Here is a 26766-nt window from a genome sequence, read left to right on the forward strand (position 1 = left end):
TATGGATAATTTAGGCATAAAAAACATGACGAATACTTATCCTTACACATACTATACATTAACAATTATGCCTGTTGTGAATAAAACAAACACATTTCAATGTATTATATCATTACAAATAATTAATACATTTGATTTGTAATGTATGACTATTTAGGAGTTAAAACATTTTTAGTTGGATCTTCTTGGTGAATAACTGAAAGATAAAAGACATATCTGAAAAATAATCTAACTCTACACACATCTGAGAAGGAGTTGCAACACCACAGTTAATCAACACAGTCAAATTAGGTCAGTGTTTAAAAAAATCCATGTATCAATTAGGGTTTATTTTGTTAAATGTTTGTTAATGTTTGAATTGTATTTTACACTACTCGTATTTTTTTCATGTTATTTTGGAGGTATGAAGATTGAATGAACATCGGACAACCTGATTATAGGTTGAAGAACAAAGCAATAGAGATGAGTCTCTGGAATCAGTGTTTAGGATTAATATTGTAACACTATATTTATTCTTCTTAATGTCTTTGAGTTTGAAGCCAGATAATTACAACACCAGTGAGTGGAATTAAAGACTTGCTTGAAGAGCTCATTAATGGGATATAGAAAAAAAACCTGAATCTGGAGCTTTAAAAGCCAAAAGCTGTCTTTGAAAACAGCAATTGCTTAACAGTTCATATTCTTACAGGCAAATCACCCTAGAGCTGATATAGTTCAATCTTCATCTATAGAATAGACATATAACGATGACTACTGTATATTACTCACAGTTTGGTGAAAATCTGTCTTTCAAATGCATGCGTCCAGTCAGGAGATAAAGTAGAAGGGAGATCAAATATGGAGGGGAAAAAAAGCAGAGCACTGCATTGCAAGAAACTGGGGCTAAGCAAATCCAATTTAAAGTGCTGTCATAGCGCGAAATGCGTTAGCGTACTAACGTGCTTTATCTCCATGTTGTCGCCCCTTCAATAAAGCTATTTTTTAGATTGGATTTTATTAGCCCGAGTTTCTTGCAACGCAGTGCTCTGCTTTTTTCTCCATTTTGCATCTCTCTTCTTCCTGATTATAGGTTGGATTACATGTTTGAGGGTGGAATTATTGTTTAAGGAAGCATCTTGAAATGAAGAGATTCCTTTGAATAATCATGTTAAGCATCTTTTTTTATATGTGGCTCAAGCATGTACATAATGTTCAACAAAGGGGTAATGAAGCAACATAATTACGTCAGATCTAAAATTATATTATAATTATCATATTAAAAAAATGTATATTTCTGATATAATTATGATTATTATGTAATAATAATTTCCATATTAAAATAAATTCCAAAAGCAAAAAGTAGAAATGAATGACCAATAAATAAATAAAAGGGATGCCAAGCACCATAAAGACCTTTTTCTTATTCATTGACTTGCCAAGAAAATTTTGGTTGTTAGTCAACATTCTTTACTAAACTTTTAATTACTGAAGGCCAAAATCAGTGCAAAGGAGTTGCATCAGATTTAACAAATGAAATGGCTTTCAATGGGATTCCTTTCCTTTGAAAAAAATAGGCTGCTGTGTTTTTATGGGAGCAGAAAAGGGTTCAAGCAAAAATAACATTTAGTGAATTAAGACCCAGTGGACATAATAGTGATAATAATATATATACACAATTGGAGGTAGTGCAGCTCCGGAAATGGACCCAATCCAAGTCCAGAAAGGTTTACGAAGGCGGAGGGATCAGGAGTGCAAATAAATCCAGGGTTATGTGAACAAAAGGAAAATATATAGTGCAATATGTTTTAACCAAAAGTTGAAAGATGCGACTGGTTAAGTATCTCACTCACAATTTTGATGATATTAGAGGCAGTGGGTTGCATAGAGAAACCAACTCAGACGTTTCTTCCTGTGTTCTTAGAAGACATCCCTCAGAACTAGGATGGGTAGAACCAGGGCCGCCAACAGAAATCATGGGGCCCAGGACAAATGAAAAGAGCAAGGCCCCCCCCCGCTCCCCAAACCCATAGCGCACCTACCACGAAAAAATATTTTTTAGCACGCAGCTTTTACTTAACTGTTTTCTTCTTATTGTAATGGAAAAAATCTTTACAATGCAATCTGTTTATTTTTATATTTTCAACAAAATACAAAGATACCCAATGCTACATCCAATGTAACAAAAGGCCTGGGGGGGGATTCAGTATGGGCTTGGGGGGGGGAGGGGAATACAGTATATGCTTTGTGGGGAGGGTGTTAAGTGTGGGCCTGTGGGGGGAGGGGGTTAAGTATTGGCCTGGGGGTAAAGTATGGGCCTGGGGGGTTAAGAATGGGTGGGTGACCGCCTGGGTGGGTGACTAACTGCCACGGTGGGGGACTGACTGCCTGGGTGGGTGGGTGACTGTCTGCCTGGGTGGGTGGGTGACTGACTGCATGGGTGGCTGACTGCCTGGGTGTGTGAGTGACTGATTGCCAGGGTGGGTGGGTGACTGACTGCCTGGGTGGGCGGGTGACTGACTGACTGCCTCGGTAGGTGGGTGACTGACTGCCTGTGTGGATGACTGACTGCCTGGGTCAGTGACTGACTGACTTCCTGGGTGCATGGGTGACTGACTGCCTTGGTGGACGTGTGACTGACTGCCTGGGTGGGTGATTGCCTGCCTGCGTGGGTGGATGACTGCCTTGGTGTGTGAGTGACTGACTGCCTGGGTGGGTGGGTGACTGACTGCCTGGGGGTGTGGGTGACTGACTGCCTGTGTGGGCGACTGACTGCCTGGGTGAGTGACCGACTGACTGCCTGGGTGCGTGGGTGACTGACTGCATTGGTGGATGTGTGACTGACTGCCTTGGTGGATGTGTGACTGACTGCCTGGGTGGGTGGGTGATTGCCTGCTTGTGTGGGTGGATGACTAACTGCCTGGGTGACTGACTACCTGGGTGGGTGGCTGGGTGGGTGACTGCCTGGGTGGGTGACTGCCTGCCTGGGTGGGTGACTGACTACCTTGGGTGACTGACTGCCAGGGTGGGTGGGTGGATGGGTGACTGACTGCCAGGGTGGTGACTGAGTGACTGGGTTTGAATGAGTGAGTGGGTGGGTGGGTGACTGAGTGACTGCCTTTGGGTGGTTGAGTGACTGCCTGGGTGGGTGGGTGACTGATTGCCTGCCTGGGTGGGTGGGTGACTGACTACCTGGTTGGCTGACTGACTTCCTAGGTGACTGCCTGGTTGGGTGACTGCCTGGTTGGGTGACTGCCTGGGTGGGCAGGACACTGACTGACTGAATGCCTTGAGTAAGTGACTTGAGTGATTGGGTGGGTGGGTGAGTGAGTGCCTGGGTGGATGACTGACTGGGTGGGTTACTGACTGCCTGGGTGACTGCCTGTGTGGGTGACTGCCTGGGTGCATGGTACGGCAGCCAATCAGAGCGTGGGAAGTCTATCCCTACTCTGATTGGTTCAAGCACCATATGACAGAAGCTTGGGGGAGAAAGGATGTGACGTCATTGAAAGCCTCTGTCACATGGTACTTGAACCAATCAGAGTAGGGATAGACTTCCCACGCTCTGATTGGCTGCCGTACCATGCGAGTCCGGCCATGTGTCTTTTCATGACGTCATCTTAAAGGCAATTGCAGCAAAGCCATTCTGATTGGCTGTGCTGTCATTGCCTTTAAGTGACGTCATCATTTTTTTTTTACATCGGCCAAAACACATGGTTTTCACGGCCCAATCAGGGCCGTGGGAACCATATGACGAAAATGTGACGTCATAGACCTTTAAAAGCCTATGTCGTCTCATTTTGAAGCCAGACGCCGAGGAGGAAGGACCTCCTCTGAAGAAAGAAGACCAGGGCGTGGCACCGGACGGCAAGAAGACCCCGGAAGAAGGTAGAAGAATACAGATGAAGATGGATTACAACTAGAAGACCCCTGGATTGTCGTGTTTTATTATTTTAATGTTTATTATTTTATGGTTTTTTATTTTATGGGTTCCTGTTCGTGGATTGGTTCGTGAGTAAGCTGATCAACGGGAGTCGGTGGGGGCAAGTAATGGTAAGTTAAATAAAGAAATGTATTTAATGTTAATGTGGTTTTTTTTGCTTTTTCATGTCTTCATTTTTTTTATGCATATCATTTCTTGCCACTGTATGTATGTATGTATGTCTAGAGAGATATATACATACAGGGTAAGAAATGATAGTGTTGTTAAAGCTTGATTTTCTGTATTGTAAATGATTGTGGCTATGCTGCTATGCATAGATGTGTGTTAAATGTATTTTATTATTAGAGAGATGTAAGTTTTGGGCTTTATGCTGTACTGTAGGTTATGGAGAGCCTTACTATAGTATATTGTAATTGTTGGTGTCCTTTTTTGTATGTTTTGAACTTGTTCTCTGTTCCGATAGCTATAGTTAATTGTGTAATTGGTATGGATGGCATTTTAATTGTTTAGGGATGTAATTCATGTCTGTTAATTCATTGATGGTGACTTTATTTGATGACATAATATACTTCCTGTGATGTCAGGCTATTTGAGTTGGATTACTGTATTGTTAACATTGATTTGCAGCGTGTACATGTAGTTTACATGTTATGCTACATGTATACACTGTAAATGCAATGTTTTAAGTGGCGTTTGAGGCTTCAGATTGAATGATTACATGAGATTTGTGTAGGAAATTGGTTTTTAATTCATTGAGGAAGTTATGCATAAGTGGTGTTGCCATTGCAGGATGGCTTCACCCCTTAATTACCTTTGAGGTTAGTACCCGAAAAGGTGATTAAGGGGTTCATTGGTATGTTAATGTAATTGAGATGTATTGGCTATTTATTATTTTGGCAACGGACCCCAAGGATGATGCTGGCGACGGAGCCTTCTTATTGATGAGGTTAGTAGAATTTTCTTTACTTTATTACGGTATTTAATGTGTTTAATAATGGCCAAATAATGTATTATCCCTATGTGGATAATAGTTATATGGCACATTATTGTACTGTATGTGCTGGGGGAGGGGGTATTGGCCCCAAGGGTATTTGGTAGGACTCCCCTGTGGGTAGTGGGTGAGGGTGGTTGGGGGGGTTAGTGGGGAAGGGTATGTGGGTGATGGTGGGTTAACCCCTTAATGACTGTAGCGGTTAATAACCGCTATGGTGATTAAGGGGTTAGGGGACATTACATTGGATGTTTAAATTCTTGTGTCTGTTTTGCAGAAGCGGATGGGGCATGGGCATGATGAAGATGAGGATGGCCTTCATCGTGGCAGCCGCACATGGGTGAGTGCTATATGTATTTAATGTCTTTATTGTTGTGTATGTATTTTAAATGAACAACTGCACTATTATCCATTTGTGGATAATAGTAATGTTGCCCATTACTGTATTGTATGTTGTGTATTGCTGCTATGTTTATTGGGGGCATTTGTCCCCAATAAACATGCTACTATGCGTTAACCCCTTCATTACCTTAGCGGCTATCCGCTATGGTAATGAAGCAGCATTAATGTATTTTAATAATATTGTGCGGGAGCAGGGGGCCCCCTGAGCTGAACCGCATTTATTTGTGGCTCAGAGACCCCCTGCTTCCCGAGTTACAGGCCCCGGTTTTGGGGCATCGGTTACAGTGTGGACGCCATGTTTGTTGCGGGCACATAGCGTATTGGACGCTATAAACATGGCGGTTACACTGCCCATCCGATCACACATACCGGGGCCTGTAACTCGGGAAGCAGGGGGTCCCTGGTCCACAAAGTGATGCGGTTCAGCTCGGGGGACCCCCTGCTCACTGTACAGTATTATTAAATAAATATTCCTGCTGCTTCGCTACCGTAGCAGATACCCTGTAAGGTAAGGAACGAGTCTTTATTGATATGTGTGTTTTACTCATAGTGTAGATGTGCAGAGGGTCTCCGGAGCTGAAGCGCTTTTGTTTTAGGTCCGGGGACCCACTGCTCCCTGAGATACAGGCCCCTTTAGGGGGTGCCGGTATCCCTCTGCTTTGTTTACATGCAGCGGTCACGTGATCGGGACCTTTAAATGCAGAGGGATACCGGCACCTCATAAAGGGGTCTGTATCTCGGGGAGCAGGGGGTCCCCCGACCTGAAACCAATGCGGTTCAGCTCCGGAGACCCCCTGCACATGTACACTATGAATAAAAGTTGTTTTAAAAATAATTTTTATTGTGCTGATGTTTGCGCCGAGAGAGCAGCGGATCTCTCTCGGCTGCAAACACAACTCGGCAGGGGACGGCTTCTCGGCAGTTTCTCGCCAGGCAGCCGTCCCGCCACCGGTTACACGCCATTTCATCAAATGGTGGTGGCTAATTCATTCACCAGGGATTCGCCCCTTACAACATACAGACAGTTTAACTCGCCAAAAACATGGCTAATTGCTAAACTGGCGAATGCATTTTTTCACCGCTTACTGCATGATACCCTATCAGGGTGGACTTTCCAGACTTTGCAGTAAAAGTGTTTTAAGATTGTGTCTATCTAGCCGGGGACCAGAGTTGCTGGCCACCCAAAAAATGTATCCGGAAACCGAGTCAGATTCACGGGTACATGTAGACACAAACCTCCGGACAAAGTCCTCCCTGGAAAGCAGGTTCACAGTTCACTGCCAGGATGCCCTGCTTCCGCACAGAACATAACGGTTAAAGGGGGCCCCGGTATAGTCAGGGGTACCAAGTTTAGTGGGAGTCCCCCCAAGTATATGCCCAGAACCCCGGACCTGGTATAGGGGGTTCGGAATGTTTCCAACCATTCATGAGGTTGTGAGAGTGAAATTATTTCTAAAACCCGCTTCGGTACATTAGAATCAACTGAAACTTAACCTAAGCGTTAATTAAAGCAACATTTTAGCTACTGTAACTTCTTTTAGGAAGGTCTAGGAGCTCTGAAAATGAACGTGCGCGTCTTTTCAGTAGATGCTAGGGGACGAGGGACAGAAGAATTTGGGGATATTTTTATTAACATGGTGTATAAAGGGATATATGTTTTATATTTATAAATATATATATTTGGGGAATTCCAAGTCCCTGGTTCCGAGAGACCAAATGTCCACCAGGCTTGGTGCCACTGAGTCTGCTCGGGTCCCAGACTTGAAAGTCTCAGAGATGCCAAGATGTTTGGGCGGGTGAAGTACCGGAGTTATACTTTAGTACCCATGTCCAGGCATGAATAAGGCATGAATAATGCCTATCCGGCAACCATTTGCCTGTCCCCAGACTCTGAGGAGCCTGTCCCAGCAGGGGGTTCAATATGCTAAATGGCAGAGGTGTCAGGTTGGCGCATACACATTTGCCGATTTGAGTTCCAGGACAAGTCCCGGTCAACTGCAAACTTTGTTTTAAGGACTGTAAAAGTCTATTTTCCCCCCCAGACTTCCAGTAATTGTGTTTTCTTCTGCATAATTGTAATCCATTGTATGTATGTCTGTTTCAAAGGGATAAATCACAATTTGTTTTACTTTTTGGTTTTGCTCAATGATGTGAGAGCTACGGTTTAAGGACAGATAGTCGATCAAAGACTGATGGTGAGGGGGTAACCAGGCTCACTAATAAAGGTCAAGCTTACTTGGTTTCCCCTGATCCATGTTTTGGGTCCCTAAAGTGTCAGCTCTTGGGACTGACTGTTGTATATGTTCTGCCATGCATTGTGTGTCAAATATGCGACAATAAATAATGTATGTGTCTTTTGCCTTTCCAGGAGTGCTAACCAGTGGAGATTCTCAGACTATGAGTTTCAGGGTGGACTTTCCAGTAAAAGTGTTGTTGGATTGTATCTAGCTAGCCGGGGACCAGAGTTGCTGGCCACCCCAAAAATGTACACGGAAATGAGTTAGATTCCCGGGTACATGTAGACACAGACCACCGGACTAAGTCCTCTCTGGAAAGCAGTTATGCGGCTCAAGCCAGGATGCCCTGCTTCAGCACAGACCAAAAAGATAAAATGGGGCATTGTGATACGTGCATCCCCGGAATAGTCAGGGGTCCCTAGTTTAATGGGAGCCCCCCCTGCCCAGTATATGACCAAAAGCATGGACCTGGAGTTCGGAAGTGTCTCCAACCAGCTATGAGGTTGTGAGAGTCAAATAATTTCTAAGGCCAGCTTCGGTACATTAGAAGCAACTCTGAAACCTAACCTAAGCATTTTTCGAAGCTACTTTGTAGCTATCTTGTTTTTGGAAGGTCTAGGAGCTCACAAAATGAACGTGCGCGTCTTTTCAGTTGATCCTAGGGGACGAGGGACAGAAGAATTTTGTGAGATTTTTATTAACATGGTGTATAAGGGTATATATGTTTTATGCACTGTATATGAGCTGGGGATTTCTAAGTCTGTGGTTCCAAGAGACCAGCTGGTCTCAAAATAGAACATAGCGGTCGCGGCTGGAACTACACACTGAAAATTGATGTTTGGTGCTATCTCCCGGTCAAGGGATTTTGGCTTCTCCGGCAGAGATATACAGCGGTGGCGTCTGGTAATTCATGCTGAATTGTGTTCCAGGACTTTTGCGGGTAACTCCTAGTAACCTAAAGACTTTGTTTTATGGACTGAGTTAGGAAAGTTTCGTTTTTTAGCCCAGATCCCCCAGTAAGTGTAATAGAATACAAAAACGATAAACAGCACTCACAATGAGAATAGCAAATAGGTATATAATGTAGGGTGCCGTGGACTAGAGAGGGCCCAATTCCTCTAAACACAATATACAATACCGAATAGTCCAGCACTCCCTATAAGAAGAAATAAGGAGATCAAATAATTGGTATAAACCAAAAAAAAGGGGGAATGATAATTCACAAGTGAATCAAACAACACTCAACACCAAAAGTATAATATTGAGAGAAAAAAATTCAGAGTGATGAAATCTGACTTCTCCTGTGCCTCCTGGGTCAGAGGTATTTGCCAATACACTCTGGACAAATCCATAGTAGTCAGATACCCTGCCCCCACGAGCTCATCTAACAGCTCACCCATGCGGGGCATGAAATTGGCATCTGACACCATCGGAGCATTGAGCTGTCGGTAGTCCACACAGAACCGAGTGGTCCCATTCTTCTTAGGTATCAGGACTACCGGTGAAGACCAAGGACACTGAGACAGTACAATTACCCCTAGGGCCAGCATCTCTTCTACCTCCTCTATGCTACTCTTCACCTCAAATTATACCTGATAGGCATTCTTACGCAGAGATCTCTGATCCCCGGTGTGGACTGGGTGATCAGTATTATGGGTCCTGCCCGGCTTGTCCGTGAACAGAACCTTGTACTGTTCTAACATAACCTGTGAATGCACCCAGTGGTGCCTCGAGCTGGGGACCTATCTCTACCTGCTTTACGGTGCCCCCCTTCCTAGCCTCTCCAAGGAAATCGGGCAGATCTTGGCTCGTTGGGTCTCCCATCGGTAGGCTACAGATAGCCAGCACTGAAGGCTCAGTCGCAAAATACGCTTTTAACATATTTATATGGTAGGTTTGTGTCTATCTGTCTCCTCATCTAATTGTACAATATAGTTGCACTCGTTCATCCGCCAGAGTACCGTATACGGGCCAGCCTAGGCAACCATGAGTTTGTTCTGCCATGTGGGCTTCAGAACAAGCACTTTCTGCCCAGGGATGAACTCTTTGCTATGGGCATTTTTCTCATACCAACGCATCTGATTGGTCTGAGCATCCTTCAGGTTAGCCTGTGCTAACCCCATGAGCATCTCTAACCGGTCCCTGAGCTCTACTACATACTGTATCACAGAAGCATTAGTACCAGTAGTCTCCCCTTCCCATCCCTCATGGAACAGGTCAAGCGGTCCCCGGACCCTATGACCATATAGAAGCTGAAAAGGTGAGAACCCGGTGGACTCTTGCGATACCACTCGGTACGCAAACAGCAAGTGCTGTAAATGAATCTCTACCGGATGTCCTGCGGTTGGCTGGGTCCCTCTCTCAATGAGCTCTGGCAGGGAACAACGCGTTTCGCAGTAAGCTTCGTCAGGATCCTCCCTTCCGGTTCCACTGCCGGACGCGTCAGTGAGAACACCAACGGAGGAAGAGATCTTGCTGGATCAAACCACGCGGCTGATGCTGGGCAACAAGAGTTGCCATTTAGTGTGAGTGTGTTCATTGTTTATTTATTTTGTGTTTGTGTTTATTCCCATTGTTTATTCTTGTTTATGCTCATTTTCATGTTTTACTGTTACCAATAAAGACCTGTTTTAATTGCTAATTCTGACTTTGCACATACTTTGGTCTATGGGCGACGGGGAGAAGAGCCACTCACACACTACACCCATTGGGGATAGATTGCTGAGACGTACTTACATCACCTAAACAGGCTGACATCACCCACTGAGGGAACGAACTCACATTAGGCCGTGTGAGTTTTTTGTTTATTGTCACTCCGCTTTAGGAGTCTGTATTCACCAACTACATTCAGCGTTGAGGGTGAAGTCTCACACAAGCCCGTGTGAGTCACTGAAACTAATTGCTTACGTTTCATTTACTATATATCTAGTGGCATCCACTAACACCCCATCCTTCCCATCCCCCACCTCCTCTCCCCTTCCCCCCCTTCATCCCCCACACACGTCGATGCATGCACTAATACTGTGTTTTATTCTATTTATTCTATTTTTATTCGATTCCACTCTGTTCCATCAACATCGTGAGGTCCATGAGTTTGCGCTGACCATCTTCACACTTCAATTGCAACGATAAGAAGGACTCGGGTTTCCTTCTTCAAGGCCAAGCAGCAGCTAAAAAACCAACAAAAAGGGCCAGTATACATTTTTATACTCATTTATACTGAAACATAATTTTTAATTTTTTAATTATTTAATAATTCCTAGGCGTTGAAGTATTTTCTAGCCACATATTCCAGGGAGCGCCCCAGTTCAACATCCATCTGGACATTGTTCACCTGCAGCCCCATGGTTGCAACTTTTCACCCGTCTGTCTCCTCCGATGTGCTTGCTGTAGATTGTGTAGGGACCACTGCTTGGGTCCTCATCTATACTTGTTGGATCGCTGCTCCTCTGTGGGTACCAGTCCAAGGTAGGCGACCACATTTGCTGCTTGGGTACATTGCACAGGAGGGGGGTTGCCGGAACAGTGCAGATTGGGACAATATGGCTTCAGATGCCCGGTCCGATGGCACTGATAGTACCGCCGCTCATACACAAACTCCGTGGGCTTGGCTGCATTTCTCCTGGCAGGGGGTTTGGGTCTCCAGACCGGCATAGGGTGAGCAACTTCCGCCCGCCTTAGGCACCCGAGCCATAGCGACCCCGGCAGGAGCGGGTGCCCGCTTGGCATACTGCAGGTGAGTTATTACCAACTCACCCACCATCCTGGCAGCTTTAATGTAGGCCTTGGGCTTGTGATCCATGACCCAGTCTGACCTCAGGCAGACACTTCTGCAGAAACTGCTCCCAGAATATGAGTTCCAGCAGTCCCCGGTATTTGGTGGCATTGCACCCTTCGATTCACCTTGTACCATGCTGGGCTAGATGGGCTACGAATTCTAGGTGAGTGTCTCAGCTCATTTTTTCCTCGGATCGGAACAGTCCCCTGTAAGCCTTTGGATTGAGGGCATACCAGTCAAGTAAAATCACCTTTACGTGGTTGTAGTCCTGGCTGTCCACTGTCGGGATTCCCTGGAAAGCCTTAGGGCTCTCCCAGTCATCAGGGGTGACAAGTGAAGACATGGGCTGGGACACGGAACGATCCGCACTGGTCTTCGAAGACTTTCAAAAAGCCATCAATATCATTGGTGCCATCCACAAACTTGGCAAAGATATTGAAAGACACCCTTGTGGCTCAGGGCTGGACAGGGTCCCGACAGGGTCGGAACATCTGATCACCTTTTAGGCAGCTGTGATCAGCTGCAATTTCTGCTCAAAGGTGAATCCGACAGCCATAGCTGTAATGATAGCTGTCATATCTGCAGTAGGGACAGCAGTAGCCAGTGGGGCTACTGTAAGTTGGACAACAGGCTTATTCTTGCCCTCGTCCTCTGTTTCCTCTGCAATTTCCTTGAAATCCAGGGTTACACCCTGGGCTAGAGTAGCCACGGTTGCCCATATGTCCAGGGGAGAAGCCATGCCGTCTTCTTGGTGCTCCAGATCCTCCTCGAGCTGAGCTTTAGCCCGACCGTCCGTCAGCAGCCAATAACCATCACACCGGGTCACGACTCTCTGGCGATCCCAGGATCGATACCGTTCTGACTGCTGAGACATTTTCGCCTTTGGGCACTAAACTTCAGTGACAAAGAAGTGTACTTTTTCTGTTTTGAATAAATCGTGCGTACGTGCACTACGTGTTTTGAGAGCTCACAATCTATGAGCTCCTCTTTGTAGTATAAACCCCGCAGGAATTTATAGCACTGTTAACACCAGCAAAAAGCCTGTCTGTGAAGGTGCTTGTCTCGAATCAGTAGGCAGACCCACAGGGCTGAGGTAGGGATGCAAATAAACTGACCTAAACCCAGGGACAGTGTCCTGTAAGAGTATCCGTAGTTGGTAAGCAGGCAGGAGTCAGGGCTGGTGGCAGTAGTGCAGAGTCCAGGCAACAGGCAAAGGTCAGGTGAAAGGCAGCGAGGTTGGGGTCATGGTCCAGGGTCAGCAACAGGGATTCCGAGCAGGTGAACAGAACTTTGCTCGGCGACTCACACCAGGAACTGCAGCCTTATAAAGAACGCTGCCAGTACCCAAAATGGCCACAGTGAGCAAAAATGGCAGGAGAGACAGAAAACCTGGAGCGAAGTGAAAACTTGACACGGATCGAGCAAAATCCTTACAGTACCCCCCCTCTCTAGGAGAGACCTCTGGGCGATCTATGCCGGTTTGGCAGGGAATCTCCGATGAAATGCCTGGACCAGTCTGGGGGCATGGGCATCTTCAGATTTGATCCATGAAATCTCTTTGGGTCCATAATTCTTCCAATGGACCAAGTATTGTAGCCTGCCCCGGGATCTGCGGGAATCCAGTATCTGTCGTACTTCAAATTCCTCCAGGCCATCCACCAGAAACGGTTTAGGGGGAGGGAGAATAGGAGGAGAGAAAGCATTCTGGATGAATGGTTTGAGGAGGGAAATGTGGAATCCTTAAGTTATCTGGAATTTCCAGTTTGAATGCCTCCGGGTTCAGAATTTTGTAAGGTCCAATGAACTTGGGCAGTTTCAGTTAGATATTTTTTGTAGCCAACCAAACTTGATCTCCCACTTGAAATGGGGGAGGTGGTCATCGACGTTATCCACCTGGGTTTTTTGCTGGAAGACGGCTTTGGTCAGATTGGTCTGGATCTTCTTCAGTGATTGCAGTTCTTGGATCTTATCATCCACTCAGGGACTCCTTAGAGAGAACTGGAAGAAAGAAGGGGCGCAGGATGTTTCCCATAGGCACAAAAGAACGGATATTCCAGTGTGGAATCATGCTTCATAGAGTTGCGAGAAAACTCACCAACGGGAGCAGATCAACCCAGTCATCCTGTAGTTCAGATACAAAACATAGGAATTGTTCTGAGGACTGATTGGCCCTTTCCATGAGTCCATTGACTTGAGATGGTACGAAGAAGAAAAATGCCCATTCTTTGACAAAAGGCCTTCCACAATCTTGAGACGAATTGGGATTCACGGTTCAAGACTATATCCAATGGGACTCCATGAAGACAAAATATCTCTTTAATAAAGATTTCAGATAGTTCTGAAGCTGCGGGCAGCTTCTTAAAGGCAACTAAGTGGGCTTGGTGTGTGAAGCGACCAACTACTACCAGTATGGTACAGTATTCATACCCCTGGAGGGTGGTAGCTCCACAATAAAATCCATGGAAAGTTGTGTCCACAGGCGGATGGGGACTGGTAAGGGCTGGAGCAACCCACAGGGTAATGTCCTCGGCACCTTAGTTTGGGCGCATACAATGCAGGCTGCCAAAAACTCTTTCACGTCTTTGCGTATCTCTGGACACGAAAAAATCAGTTCAAGGAAATCACATGTCCTCCTAACTCCCGGGAGGCCAGCCGTCTTGGAGTTATGACCCCATTGCAACACTTCACTACGAAATAGTTTGGACGAACGAGTGGATGTTGGCCTGGGATCCTCTGCCTGTGAGCCTGTGAAATCTTTTGCAGAAGTGAAGATGATACAGCAGAGATAATCTGTGAAGATGGAATGATGGGTCCCTGCTCAATCTCCTCAGAACCGTCAGGAGTGAATTGCCTGGAGAGCGCATCTGCCTTGACATTCTTGGATCCCGGACTGTAAGAGATCATAAAGTTGAACCGAGTGAAGAAGAGAGCCCACTTTGCCTGATGCATCCCGAGTCTCTTTGTTCCTTCAATGTATTCAAGGTTCTTGTGATCTGTAAGGATTGTGATCTGAGAAGTTGACCCCTCAAGCAAATGTCTCCATTCTTCTAGAGCCATTTTCAATGCCAGAAGTTCCTGATTCCCAATGGCCTCTAGGGGGGTGGCCCCTTGGAGCAGGTCCATTGCACAATCATATGGTCGTGTGGTGGTAACTCCTCTGCCTGTTTTTTTATTGAATACATCGGCAAACTTCTGGTAAGAAACTGGCAGGCATGATAAGTCTCTGTCGGTAGCCAGACCTCAGAGATAGTGCAACAATAGAAGCTACCTGTTTGGCCGTCCTTTTCTTATATTATTTGTTCCTAGTTCCTAGATCCGATTCACAAACTGGAAAGGGATCCAACATCGGTTTATAAAGAGGAACTGAGGTATTTATTAGAAATGGGGAGGTCAAACAATATACTTACGAAGAAAAAGTATGACTTCTTAGATAAACAAGATCCCAATCTTTTATTTCATCCCTAAACTGCATCAAAACCATACAAACCCACTGGGTAGACCCATTGTCTCGGGTATTCCACCTTGACAGCAAATCTATCCCAGTATATAGATAATTTTCTTCAGAAATATGTAGTGAAAATTCCATCATACATAAGAGATACTATTCACATTATAGATCAGTTAAAGAAAATAAAATGGAAATCAAGCTATATATGTGGTATGTGCGATGTCACGTAGTTATATACCGTGATTGAACACCAGCTGGGACAAGAGGCAATAAAACGCACGTTAGAACAAGACCATGATATACACAATGATCTTGTTTCCTTTTTGCTTAGTGCTATATTGTTCATCCTAGAGCATAATTATTTTAACTTCAACTGAGATTTTTTTCCTCCAGGTCTGTGGAACGGCGATGGGACCAGATTCGCACCAAACTATGCCATATGTGGGAAAGGGACTTCATTTGGTCCCACAATCCGTTTGGTGTGAATCTGGTGTTCTGGCGCCATTTTATAGATGATGCGCTATTCATATGCGATGGCACACAAGAGGATTTGGAAAGATTCCAGATACATTTTAACAATAATCCGTTGAACTTGAAATTCATGTGCGTAACTGATATGTGTACGGATAATATTTTGGACCTAGTGCTCTATATAGAAAATAATCTAATTGAAACAAGAACATACCACAAACCTACAGATATGAATAACTTCCTGCTCACGTCTAGTCATCATGATCCGAAATGGATCAGTAACATTCCCCTAGGGCATTTTTCGCATTTGCGGAGAAATTGTTCACAAATAGAAACAGATGAGTAAATACAGAGAGCAAGAACCCAATATAAGCACTCAATACCCTATTTGAATGTTAGGTGAGTAATTAAAAATATTTCTTTAATGGTCATCAATTTAAAATAATGGGATTTAAAATCCAAAGGTAGGACAAACACATTGAATCCTATGTCGAGTGCTTCAGGCACTCTGGATTATGTATACAGTAGATAGGAACAATTGAGTGAGATTAAATCAATGTTCCTAGAAGGCGCTGATGTGCAGCTACCCCAGGTAGGTGTATCTTGACACAGCAGGGATAGGACAGGAGTGAGAGATAGGGCTGCCTGTACACGTGAGTAGCTACTATTGTGTAAGGCTGACTGTGAGTATAGTGTCCTAGTATCAACCGTGTACTGGTAGTGACAGAGTAATGTGTGATGTGCAAAGACTGCCACTGCAGAGAGGAGTGCTACTAGTCCAAACAGCACTATAATGTAGCAGTGGGTAAGTAGCATTTAAGTATCAGATATGCGGTGTGGCTGTATTAGTATGCCTATGCCCATATTAATGAATGGGCTCAACCGCCAGGTACTATGCTGGAGTTACTGAGGTAAGGGAACCTACATATTGACTCTACAAGGGATGTCCCTGTGAGGTTGCACAATCACTAGCATACAAGCCCTGCAATGCTACGGTGTGGCAATTTGTATGCCCATGTCCATATTAATGAATGGACTCAATCGTGCAAAGTAGAGACACTGTCACAGACTGACACGTCCTCACCTACTGTGTGATGGGTAAACACCGTTACTCCTGCTCAGAATGATAATGTGCGAGCGCGGGGTCTAGCAGCTGCTCGCTGTGTGAGACTGAAGGCTGCCACGTTAGTGCTGACTCTGCGCGTGCACGTGTAGAGAGCCGACGTGCGCGTTTCGTGCAAGAAACGATTTCTCAAAGCTGCAAGGAGAGGGGGAGGTCCGGTAGAAACAGTGGAATATATATGTGGTGGGCTGTGTTTCTATTGGTTAATCGACTCACTCTGGTTGTCGCCTCATGTGGTGGTCTTGTGATACACATCTAGAACATCCGTAATGTAATTATACTTAATGACATGAGTGGCTACCAGACATATACTGTACTTAAAAGAAGAAGGCACATTATTGCAGCAGTGTATTGATCTTATTATTACATTGCTGCGCCTGGCTATCATAACTGTGCAAAAAATACACAGAATTCATAGCCAAAGTGCAATGAGCTGGGTCATTGTGGTGTCTGGGACCCATGAAGGGGAGAGTGATAGTGTCACATACTCCCTGTCAAGTATGAATGAGTATAAGGATATATCTTATAACTGATGAACATAGTTAATCCACTGTGATAAATGTCACAGATATAAGATTTAGGGTAGATAAATGATCAGTAATAGGTGGATTCAAAAGTCCACTTTATGATAGGAGAGTAATTAATGATGGTAAGTATAATGGCATGAGTATATCCGCCCTGATGACCAAAGTGACAACAGGATAAGCTATTATGTATGTGTACTTGAACAGAAAACTGTGACTAAAAACTAAGAACTGAAGGTAGTCTCCATTCCTGGATTGTAATAAGGGCAAAACAGCCCGGGGAGTTGAGTATAATGCTATGACACCATACAGGTGTGCCGACGAGTATTCTAACACTTGCCTTAAACTTGCCTTGGAAAATCTTGGGCTATAACCAACAAGATCCAAGTACATGCTGCATACATGCTGCAAACATGTCAGTGACATTTCTGTAGAGACTAATGGCCCATCAGATTAACACAGCAGGGGTCCCTGGCAGTCCCATTCAGTTTGAATGGGACTGCCAGGGACCCCTGTTGTTAATCCGATGGGCCATTACTCTGTCTGCAGAAATGTTGCAGCATGTACCCAGCATGTTTCCAGCCCAGTATGTACCTGGGTCTTGTTGGTGATTGCACCAGATTGGTTTTAGAATACTCGTCGGCACTACAGTACATCAAAAAAGAAATAAGAAAACATTGGGGAATACTGATGAGGGATGAACATTTAAAACTATACTCCCACAACATCCTCGGGTCATATTTAGGCGTGCTCAGAATCTTAAACAAGTTCTAGCTCCAAGTCAGGCTAGGGCCAAATCAACACAAAATTGGATTAAAGGCCTGAATGTCTACCACGTCTGCAATAATTGTAGGTTGCCAGTACAGTGAGGGAGGTAAAACCTTCAAGTCCAATATAGCAAAAGAAGAATATAATATAAGATCCTTTATAAACTGTAACAGTGATTACGTTGTGTATCTTTTAGAATGCCCTTGCGGCCTGCAGTATGTAGGAAGAACAAGCAGGCCGCTTAAAAGGAGACTAGCTGAACACATTAACAACATTAAAAATGGTTTAAAGACACACAGCTTATCGAATCACTTCCTGCTGGTGCATGGTCAAAATCCAGAAGGGTTCATTTGTAAGGGCATAGAGTGTCCAGTTCCAATTTGGAGGGGGGGGGGGGGGGCAGCAATAGAATCACACACATTTCCAAGATGGAAACATATTGGATATACAAACTGAAGACATTGTCCCCCCAGGCCTAAACCTAGACTTTGATTTAGGATCTTTCCTCAAAGAATAGAATATTGTTATGTATAAGATCCCCAGCTATACTCTCAATATGCAGTGTCTCCATTCAAGGTTTTTAATATATTTCTCCATGTTCATTATATTGATGTAACATTGTCATTTACAATGTGTATAGTACCTGTGCATTTAGACATGAAGTTTATTCAATTTTTAACCAACATGTACTTATGCATATATGGGCACTCAGCAACCATAGGGTATTAAAGAACCTTATAACATAGATATATCTTGGAGTGTGTATTTGGATGCTGAGTGTATACATATGCACATAGTTTCGTATTACATCTGAATTTCCATGATTTAATTGTGTGCCTTATGCTACATCCTACAAGCGGTGGGGTAATCAGCAGGGCAAGATACAAGTTCCCTATTGGACACTTTCATTCCACATTGACTATTTAAAGAACAGCCACACTCCATAGTCAATATGCCCCTGACGAAGAGAACAGAAGTTTTCGGAAACGCGTAGGGCGAAGTGCGCATGTGCAGGAAAGAGCACTGGGTTAACCTTATTAGCCACTAGCTGGTAAGTAGCCATTGGGAGTCCCCACACTGAGATCTGCATAGCTGATACACACGGATGGAGCAGAGGGGAGTAGTGGAAGGCGGATTCTTGGGAGCGGGCACGTGGATCACGTGACTGCAGCGTCTTGTCTCAGGCACGAGAGCGATCACGAAGGCACAGTGTGTTTGTGTTACGCCGGTGCTGCCCGCAGACCAGACCCGTCCCCTGTGCCGAAGGGGGAAGTAGGGATACATGAACCCGCGGCAAAGGGAGCGAGTCTGGAGTGTGGTGTTAAGCGTTGCCAGGCCAGATATAATTAACGTAGACAATACTTGCCGGTACCGGGTATAGGAGAAGAATAGTGATTGCCTTGCCGAGGTCAGGGAGCGGAGAGAGGAGGAAGGTTGAAGTCCAAGCCGTGATCGTGGGATGTCAGAGAATACGTAGTCCAAGGAGAGCCGAAGTCGAGAGCCAAAGGGGGTAGTCGTACGAGCCGTGTCAAAAACTGTAGTAACCGAGAGTACACAAAACACTTCCATACAGAGACTATGTCGAGCGATGTGTGAGGGCTCAGAGATGCTAGATAAGGCTGGACTGACCAATCAGGGATGGAGGCGGGTCAGGAGGACTGCAGGGAGCCTCTCTGGATAGGTGTGGCTGATACAACCCAGGTGAGCACTGGTAGCACTCTGATTACACCTGTGCGGTGTACGTGGGTGGACCCTCATAGCAAGAGTGGAAGAAGAAGAGTGGATGCTGGGCGTGCGCTCTGTAAGATGCGTGTGCACGCGACCAGCATTGGAGGACACACGTGTGCGTGCGGGACGGAGGACCCGCGCCTGCCACTGAGGAGGGGAAGCGGTGGTGCTGCCGAGGGGAGGGGCCCTGCGGCGATGGGAGCTGACGGCCCATGGAGGCAGGTAAGCAGAGGTTGCACTGCACGCCGAGTCTCCCTGAGGGTAGTCTGTGTGTTGCGCGGACAGCGCTGAGAAATAAGATTCCTAACAGTTTTCTCCACCGCCGGTACATCGATATCCCCACAGCTGCACCCGGTGAGACGGAGGAGACGCGGGATCAAGCAGAGTGTACATACCATCTGGAGAACGGAGTTCAAAAGGGCTGGTGACAGCCTGAATGCTCACACCGCTTTATAAACATAGGGGATTCGTGAGTGATATTCCAACTGTTTTTATATGATTTTTAGTAAAGTTGTTTATACGTTATTTGCCCTATGGTCTTTTTCATCTTTTTTACATATGACTTGTGAGGTTACCGTATACTTACAGAAGAAGATCTGAAATTATAGAAGTTAAGTTAAAGTCTTTTATTCACCATCAACAGTCAACTTTGCACAGTGTTGTAGGTGTACTCATTGGGGTTAACATCCTTAATAGGTCTCACAGATCAAACATCTTTGCCCATAGGGTGTAAGCACCACGCCCATAAGTGCACAGAGTGCATCATTGTTCGTTGATATATTTCTTCATTGTTGTTATTCTCCAGTGGGCATATGGGATAAACATTAGAAGCACCAAAATTCCAGCGCCAAGGAGGACTTTCTTTCCATGCCACAAATCAGAAGGTCAATTTTGAACTGACCTTCAATTCTTCTGGACTTCAGGACTCTGGACATTACATTTGAAATTGTATCTTGTGATATACTGCAAGGAATGTACTTTTTAGCGCTAAGGTTATGTTTAACAAACATTCTGTATTGGATATACTGGCTTAATAAACTTCAACCAAAAAGCCTCAATGTTGACTTTGATTTTAAAGCCTTCCTAGTATAATTTCTTCATTATATATCCTTTTCCGCATATATTGATAATGCTTGGTCTGATTTATTTTATACGCATTGAGTATAATATCAGACACAATATTTAGGATACTACTATTTATATATATTTTATATGTATTTATATTTAAATTTACATAATGGAAGGGATCTTTGTATTGTTTGTATTCAGTCTGTACTTATTTTTATTTTATACATACCTTCTGTCATATTTTCTAGCCTGCTGTACCCATGCTTAGCCACCGGGACTGCTGCCACTCTCAATGTCTTGTTCTAGCCTGCAGTACCTATACATGTCCACCGGGATTGCTGCTGCTAAACTAAGGAACATTCCAGACCCTGATACCTGACACCTCTGCACCTGTGCTCCACCTCTCATCCTGCATATATAAACCTCCCTTTCCTGTTCCACCCTTGCCTGTTTATACTTGTTCCTTAGCTCCTGCAAGGTTCCTGTGTTTACTGCTGTGCTAGCTATTGCTATCATCCTGTTCCAGTCTCCTCGTTGCCGACCTCTGCTTGTTACCTGACTACTCTATCTGCCGCCTGCCTCTGACCTCTGCGTGTGACCCCTACTACGCTCCCTGCTGTTCCTGCCACTGGGATCCACTTCAGCCGAAGTCCAATCCTTGACAACTTCTTATCTTAATGGTATAGCTTTTTTAGAATTCACTCTATTATATTTGCCATTATGTGCAATAAATCAGTGGAGACAGAAATATCATATCTTATTTTAAATATCTTATTACTATATATATATATATATATATATATATATATTTATATATATATATATATATATATATAGTAATAAGATATTTAAAATAAGATATGATATGATTATATATATATATATTGTTATGTTATTAACACATGTTTTTCAATTACAGAAAGAATTATGATTCTATATTTGTAGCATTAAGTTTATATACTTGCTTATAGATGTTTACATCCCCTGTGTTGTTATTAACTATCTGTTTTACTTTTTGTGCATAGTGGCTCTACCTCTGTCAGTGCCGTCAGGCATTAGTTAGAGGAGATCTGCTTCTACCATCATTTAGCACAGTCAGATAGGGCTGCTTTGAGGATTTCCTTGTTTACTACTGTCGCCATAGTTACCGGGTATGACGCATGACGCTCCGAGCGTCATAACGTCATCTGTGTCATGCGCGATGACTTCGCGATTTTGCTGCGATTGTTGAGGGATACAAAAAGAAGAGAGGCACACCAGAATGACAGTATATACCCCTGAGGAAGCTCCAAGTGAGTGATATGCGTAGGGTATACAGCTGGTTTACAGACCCCTGAGGTGTGTGGTGGACATTGCTGTGGACCCTGGACCATTTTTTGGTTATCCCTTCCCTGGACTCTAACACCTTCCTCTGTGGACGGCTATCACAGGAGGCATCTCAGTGAAGGAAGGACTGCAGCAGCCTTTTTGCCACCATTTGACCCTGGGTGGTCTCACTGCCTGTACCAACTATTTGTGTGTGTATTACTTTATTTGTGTTTTAAACATAAAAGCATCTCCACTATTTTGTGTCCTCTCGCTCTCCTTCATACATGGGAGTTCTACCAATTTTATCCATCTGGATCTGAGGGACGTCTTCTTAGAACACTGGAAGAAACGTCAGACTTGGTACTCTATACCACCCACCTGTAATATCATTGAAATTGTGAGTGAGATACTTACAGTACCCAGTCTCATCTTTCATCTTTTGGATAAAACATATTGCACTATATATTTTAATTTGTTCACATAACCCTGGATGTATTTGTGCTCCTGATCCCCCCGCCGTCATGCTGGGTTTCTTTGCACTTGCTTTGGACAACATTTTCTGCCAGGAGAATTTATAAAAAGAGGCCACCCTGTTTCCAAATGTGTTGAAAAACCTTGTGTCAAATATATATTTAATCAGAGGCATTATGGAAGTCCTGTTTTAAGAGACTATACTGAGTAAGTAGATTTGAAAATTGTAAAAAACAGAGGGTTGCGGATTTCATTTGGAACACAATTACATTTACACTAAAAAGCACTGTACACACAGTTCAGACAGTCAATAAATGTTATTGTACCTGAGAGATTTTTTACCAGCTCCTTTCGTTTATGTAGCAATCCAACATCTTTAATCATAGTTTCTATGTTCTCCTTTACTTGATTTGTATCACATCCTTTTAGCCGAGCATAGAAAAAAATATGTTCTTCTACTGTAAGTCTGTTTTTGCAATGTAAATGAAAATGGCCAAGTATTATAACATTAGTATATGGAACTCGTAGGGAACAGCATATTATTATAGCAATTGATAGGGACAGAACATATCATATTTGGAATTATTATATGTCCTACCTTTTAGTTTCCTCCAACAATCAAATAAATATTGTTATAATTGTTAGTGGTGATGGACATATGTAGGCACAAGTTTTACAGTTTGATACAGGTGCTCTATGATTTTATAAAAGACAATGCCATCAAAAATAATGAGCCTTTACTCCCATAAAATTGTACTGTTATCTACCAGACATGAGTAAAAATGTTGCCAATGTTGATAAAGAAGGCAAAAAATAGTTATTTTGGGGCTGGAGAGAATCTTTCTGACCTGTCAATATTCTAAAAATAAGTTCTCTGTTGTGGAATCCTGTGGCTAATTTCTATTTAATCATTTCACTGTATAGTGGACTGTGTATGTAGATTGTCACATACAATGTGTACAAGTTTTATTGTACACATAAAAATGCACGTGTGACATACTGTAGATTGAGTTACAGAAGATCCAATTGCAATTTCCGTGTCATACAGCAGGGGTGCGCAAATAGGGGGGCTCCAAATTTTCTAAGAGGGGTGACACTTAGAAAGACCCCGCGCTCTTCCCCAAAACATTTCAACTAAATGCTGGGGTAGCACGTGAGGTCTTAGTATGTCACTTACCTTGTCTCCGGAGGCTTCAGACGACATGTCGCCATGGCAATACAGTATCAAACAACGCTGCTGGGTCACTTGATATTGCATTACCCAGGCAACTTGACATCACATTATGTCGTGACGTCAGAAAATGCTGGAAAAAAGATAAGGGCGAGCGGAGTGCGAGCAGCATGGGGTACAGACGAAAAGGTTTGCGCACCCCTTTCATACAGTATATGTGCATTACTGTCTGCTTTTGATCTATACTAGGGGGTAGTTCAATATACACAAAGCAGCCTATCACACCGTAGTCTGGCAACAATTCCCAATTAAGTAAATTTTGATCCATAAAATATTGGTAAACAACATTTAAAAGAACACAAAACTCAATAATAAAATGAAGAACAGATATTGATTGACATTTTAGGTTTCTAACCAAGCATTACCTAAGCAATATTTTTAACATTTATTTTTCATGAAACATAAACCTACTGATCAAAGAGAACATTGTGCTGTGGACACATCCCCATGTCTCTTCTAACAGTATCCATCTCAGTTCGAATATCCTTTCCATAAATGTAAGCCGTTCCAAATGTAGGTGGAAACAGTCCAGTCAAAATGGACCTAAAATGGAAAAATAATTGAATAAAACTACTTTTAATTATTTTTAATCTACATCGATCAGTATTTGTGGGTAAAAATAAATAAGTATTAAACCTTCTTGTAATAAATCTTCAAATCTTCTTGTCATTACATGATATATATATATATATATATATATATATATATATATATATATATATATATATATATATATATATATATATATTCATATACACACACACAGTGTTTTGTTAAATAAATCATGATACAGTGAAATATGTCATGTGTTGTTGTTCATCTGAGGTTGTATTTACCAAATGTAAGACCTGCTAAGGAACAGATGATTGTTATTATGTCCTAATATGTAAAACCATAGAATTCAAAGAGGGTTTACTTTATTTTTCACACCACTGTGTGTATATATATATATATATATATATATAAAATACAGTAGCGCCACTTGTGAAACAGTGTCATATGTAAAAATGTGAATATAATTAAACTAATACATGTAAATAAATGTGAAAAAGTCACTGTAGTGATGAAACGCGTCAGGGTACGTCATTACGTCATCAAGCAAGTGCGCACTTTACGGCCGAACAGATTTGAGGCTGATACACTTGTAAATCGCACTGCAAGCAGAGATACGGCTTTCTTGTTCATCAAGAGCTGCTGAAAGTGAACCGGATAGGATATCAATCCGTTAGTGTGATCCAGGACGATGTTACCCTGTTGGTGGTGATTATATCACTGTGTGTGTTCTGCAGCGTGTCTCACTCTGCTCGGTTTGCAATGTCTGCAATGTCTGCAGGGTCTGCCCTACGCGTTTCTCCTCTAGGAGATAATATGATTATGCCCCTGAGGAAGCCCTAGAGGAGAAACGCATAGGGCAGACCCTGCAGACATTGCAGACATTGCAAACCGAGCAGAGTGAGACGCGCTGCAGAACGGAGTGGAGATAGCGCTGTGACGTCATCGGAGGTCGAAGTCTCGCGAGAATTGGAGCCGGAGCACTTGACGCGTAAGTAAACCAGGCTAGCATCAGTGCAGTGGACCGGACACCAAACTCTACGAGTGTGAGAGACTCAATTTAAACTCTCAACTGCTCGATATTATTTCACACCATGTGAGTGAGATACTGTTTGTTATTTTTTAGATAGTTTTTTACAATAAAAGGTTTTATACTATCTTTGTTCCATTGTCCCTTCCCCCCCCCCCCCTCCCGGTGAGCTCTATCCCATATTAAGGAGACACGCAGCTGCAGATGAAAAGGTGACCCCTGAAGCAAGCAGCATACGTGGAGAGTTTGAGACCCATGCAAACAGCAAAGAAATACCAGTAGCAGTGTTCCTGAATCCCAGTGGTGGATTAAAGGCTTATATTTGGCTGACTAAGTGTAAGTGTATACCTTACCACCTTGACTCTGAAAGTTACAGACATACTGCCCTATGATATTTTTCTCTTTGTTTCTTTCCTGGCTCATTTGCGCCTAGGTCATTTCTTCTCTACATTATCCATTGCGGCAAGTGTGGAGCCGCAGACCTAATTGGCAGCATTCAAGCAGGATTAGACTGTAAGGTATAACACCTGCTGTTTGACTGATTGGCCAGGGGTAGTTAATATAATCTTGACTACAACCCCACTAAGTGTTTGGAACTTGCGCTGATTGTAATCTGTCTTTATATATATATATATATATATATATATATATATATATATATATATATATATATATATATATATATATATATATATATATATATATATATATATATACAGTGTTCAACAATCATATACATTACACACCCGGGGCGGGTGGATTTAACCTCCGGGTGAGTAAATATTGGCCCAACAGCACATGTGTTTGTTTTTTTAAATTTCCCTGCTTGCACTGAAAAAAAAAAAACTCCCCCTACCTGACAGCTGATTGGCGCGCGCTCCCAGGCTTTGTGAGCGCGCGGCCAGGCTCTATATGAACCCGCCCCCAACGAGCTGCCATTTGTTTTGGCCGGAGATCTGTTGGAGAGTAAGTACTCTAATCCTCCATCCTGCGGCCCCTCTGCTCCTTCCCTGCAAGCCAATGTGTTCCCCCCTCCTCCCCCCGGCTTCCCGCTTCCCCTGATCTGTCACACAAGCACTCAGCTGTTAAGGAAACCCTAACCCCTACTCTTCTCCTGCTCTGATGGCCAGCTCAGCTGTTAGCAGGGGAAATCCCCTAACCGGTGCCTCTCCCTGCTCGGTCTAAGCAGGGGAAATCACCGAACCGGTGCTTCTCCCTGCTCGCTCTAAGCAGGGGAAATCCCCTAACCGGTGCTTCTCCCTGCTCGCTCTAAGCAGGGGAAATCCCCTAACCGGTGCTTCTCCCTACTCGCTCTAAGCAGGGGAAATCCCCTAGCCGGTGCCTCTCCTTGCAGAGGCCCTCCTGCCGTGTGCGACCCCCCCTGCCTTGCAGAGGCCCTCCTGCCATGCGGAGGCCCCCGCTGCCATGTGTGACCCCCCTGCCTTGCAGAGGCCCTGCTGCCGTGCGGAGGCCCCCGCTGCCATGTGCACCCCCCCCCTGCCTTGCAGAGGCCCTCCTGCCGTGTGGGGGGCCCACTGCCATGCGGAGGCCCCATTGCTGTCATGTGCGACCCCCTGCCTTGCGGGTGAGTGTTTGTGTGTGTGAGTGACCGACTGACTGACTGTGTGTTTGAGTGTCTATGAGTGTCTGTGAGTGTGAGTGTGTCTGAGTGAGTGTGTCTGAGTGAGTGTGTCTGAGTGAGTGTGTCTGAGTGAGT

The 26766-nt window shown here is 44.0% G+C and overlaps 1 protein-coding gene across 5 annotated transcripts in view; it reads right to left on the bottom strand.

The window, feature by feature from the left end:
* LOC142496631 (phospholipid-transporting ATPase ABCA1-like) overlaps positions 1-26766 on the bottom strand; it is a 1672602-nt gene that overhangs the window by 826270 nt on the left and 819566 nt on the right. For all 5 annotated transcript variants that reach the window (XM_075603302.1, XM_075603295.1, XM_075603331.1 and 2 more), the window contains 2 exons: positions 23879-24010; positions 22563-22702 (listed from right to left, as the gene is read on the bottom strand). In XM_075603302.1, coding sequence (XP_075459417.1) covers positions 22563-22702; positions 23879-24010 — 272 coding nt within the window. The remainder of the gene's footprint in view (positions 1-22562; positions 22703-23878; positions 24011-26766) is intronic.

Source organism: Ascaphus truei, chromosome 1, assembly GCF_040206685.1.
Source record: "Ascaphus truei isolate aAscTru1 chromosome 1, aAscTru1.hap1, whole genome shotgun sequence".
Classification (NCBI taxonomy): domain Eukaryota; kingdom Metazoa; phylum Chordata; class Amphibia; order Anura; family Ascaphidae; genus Ascaphus; species Ascaphus truei.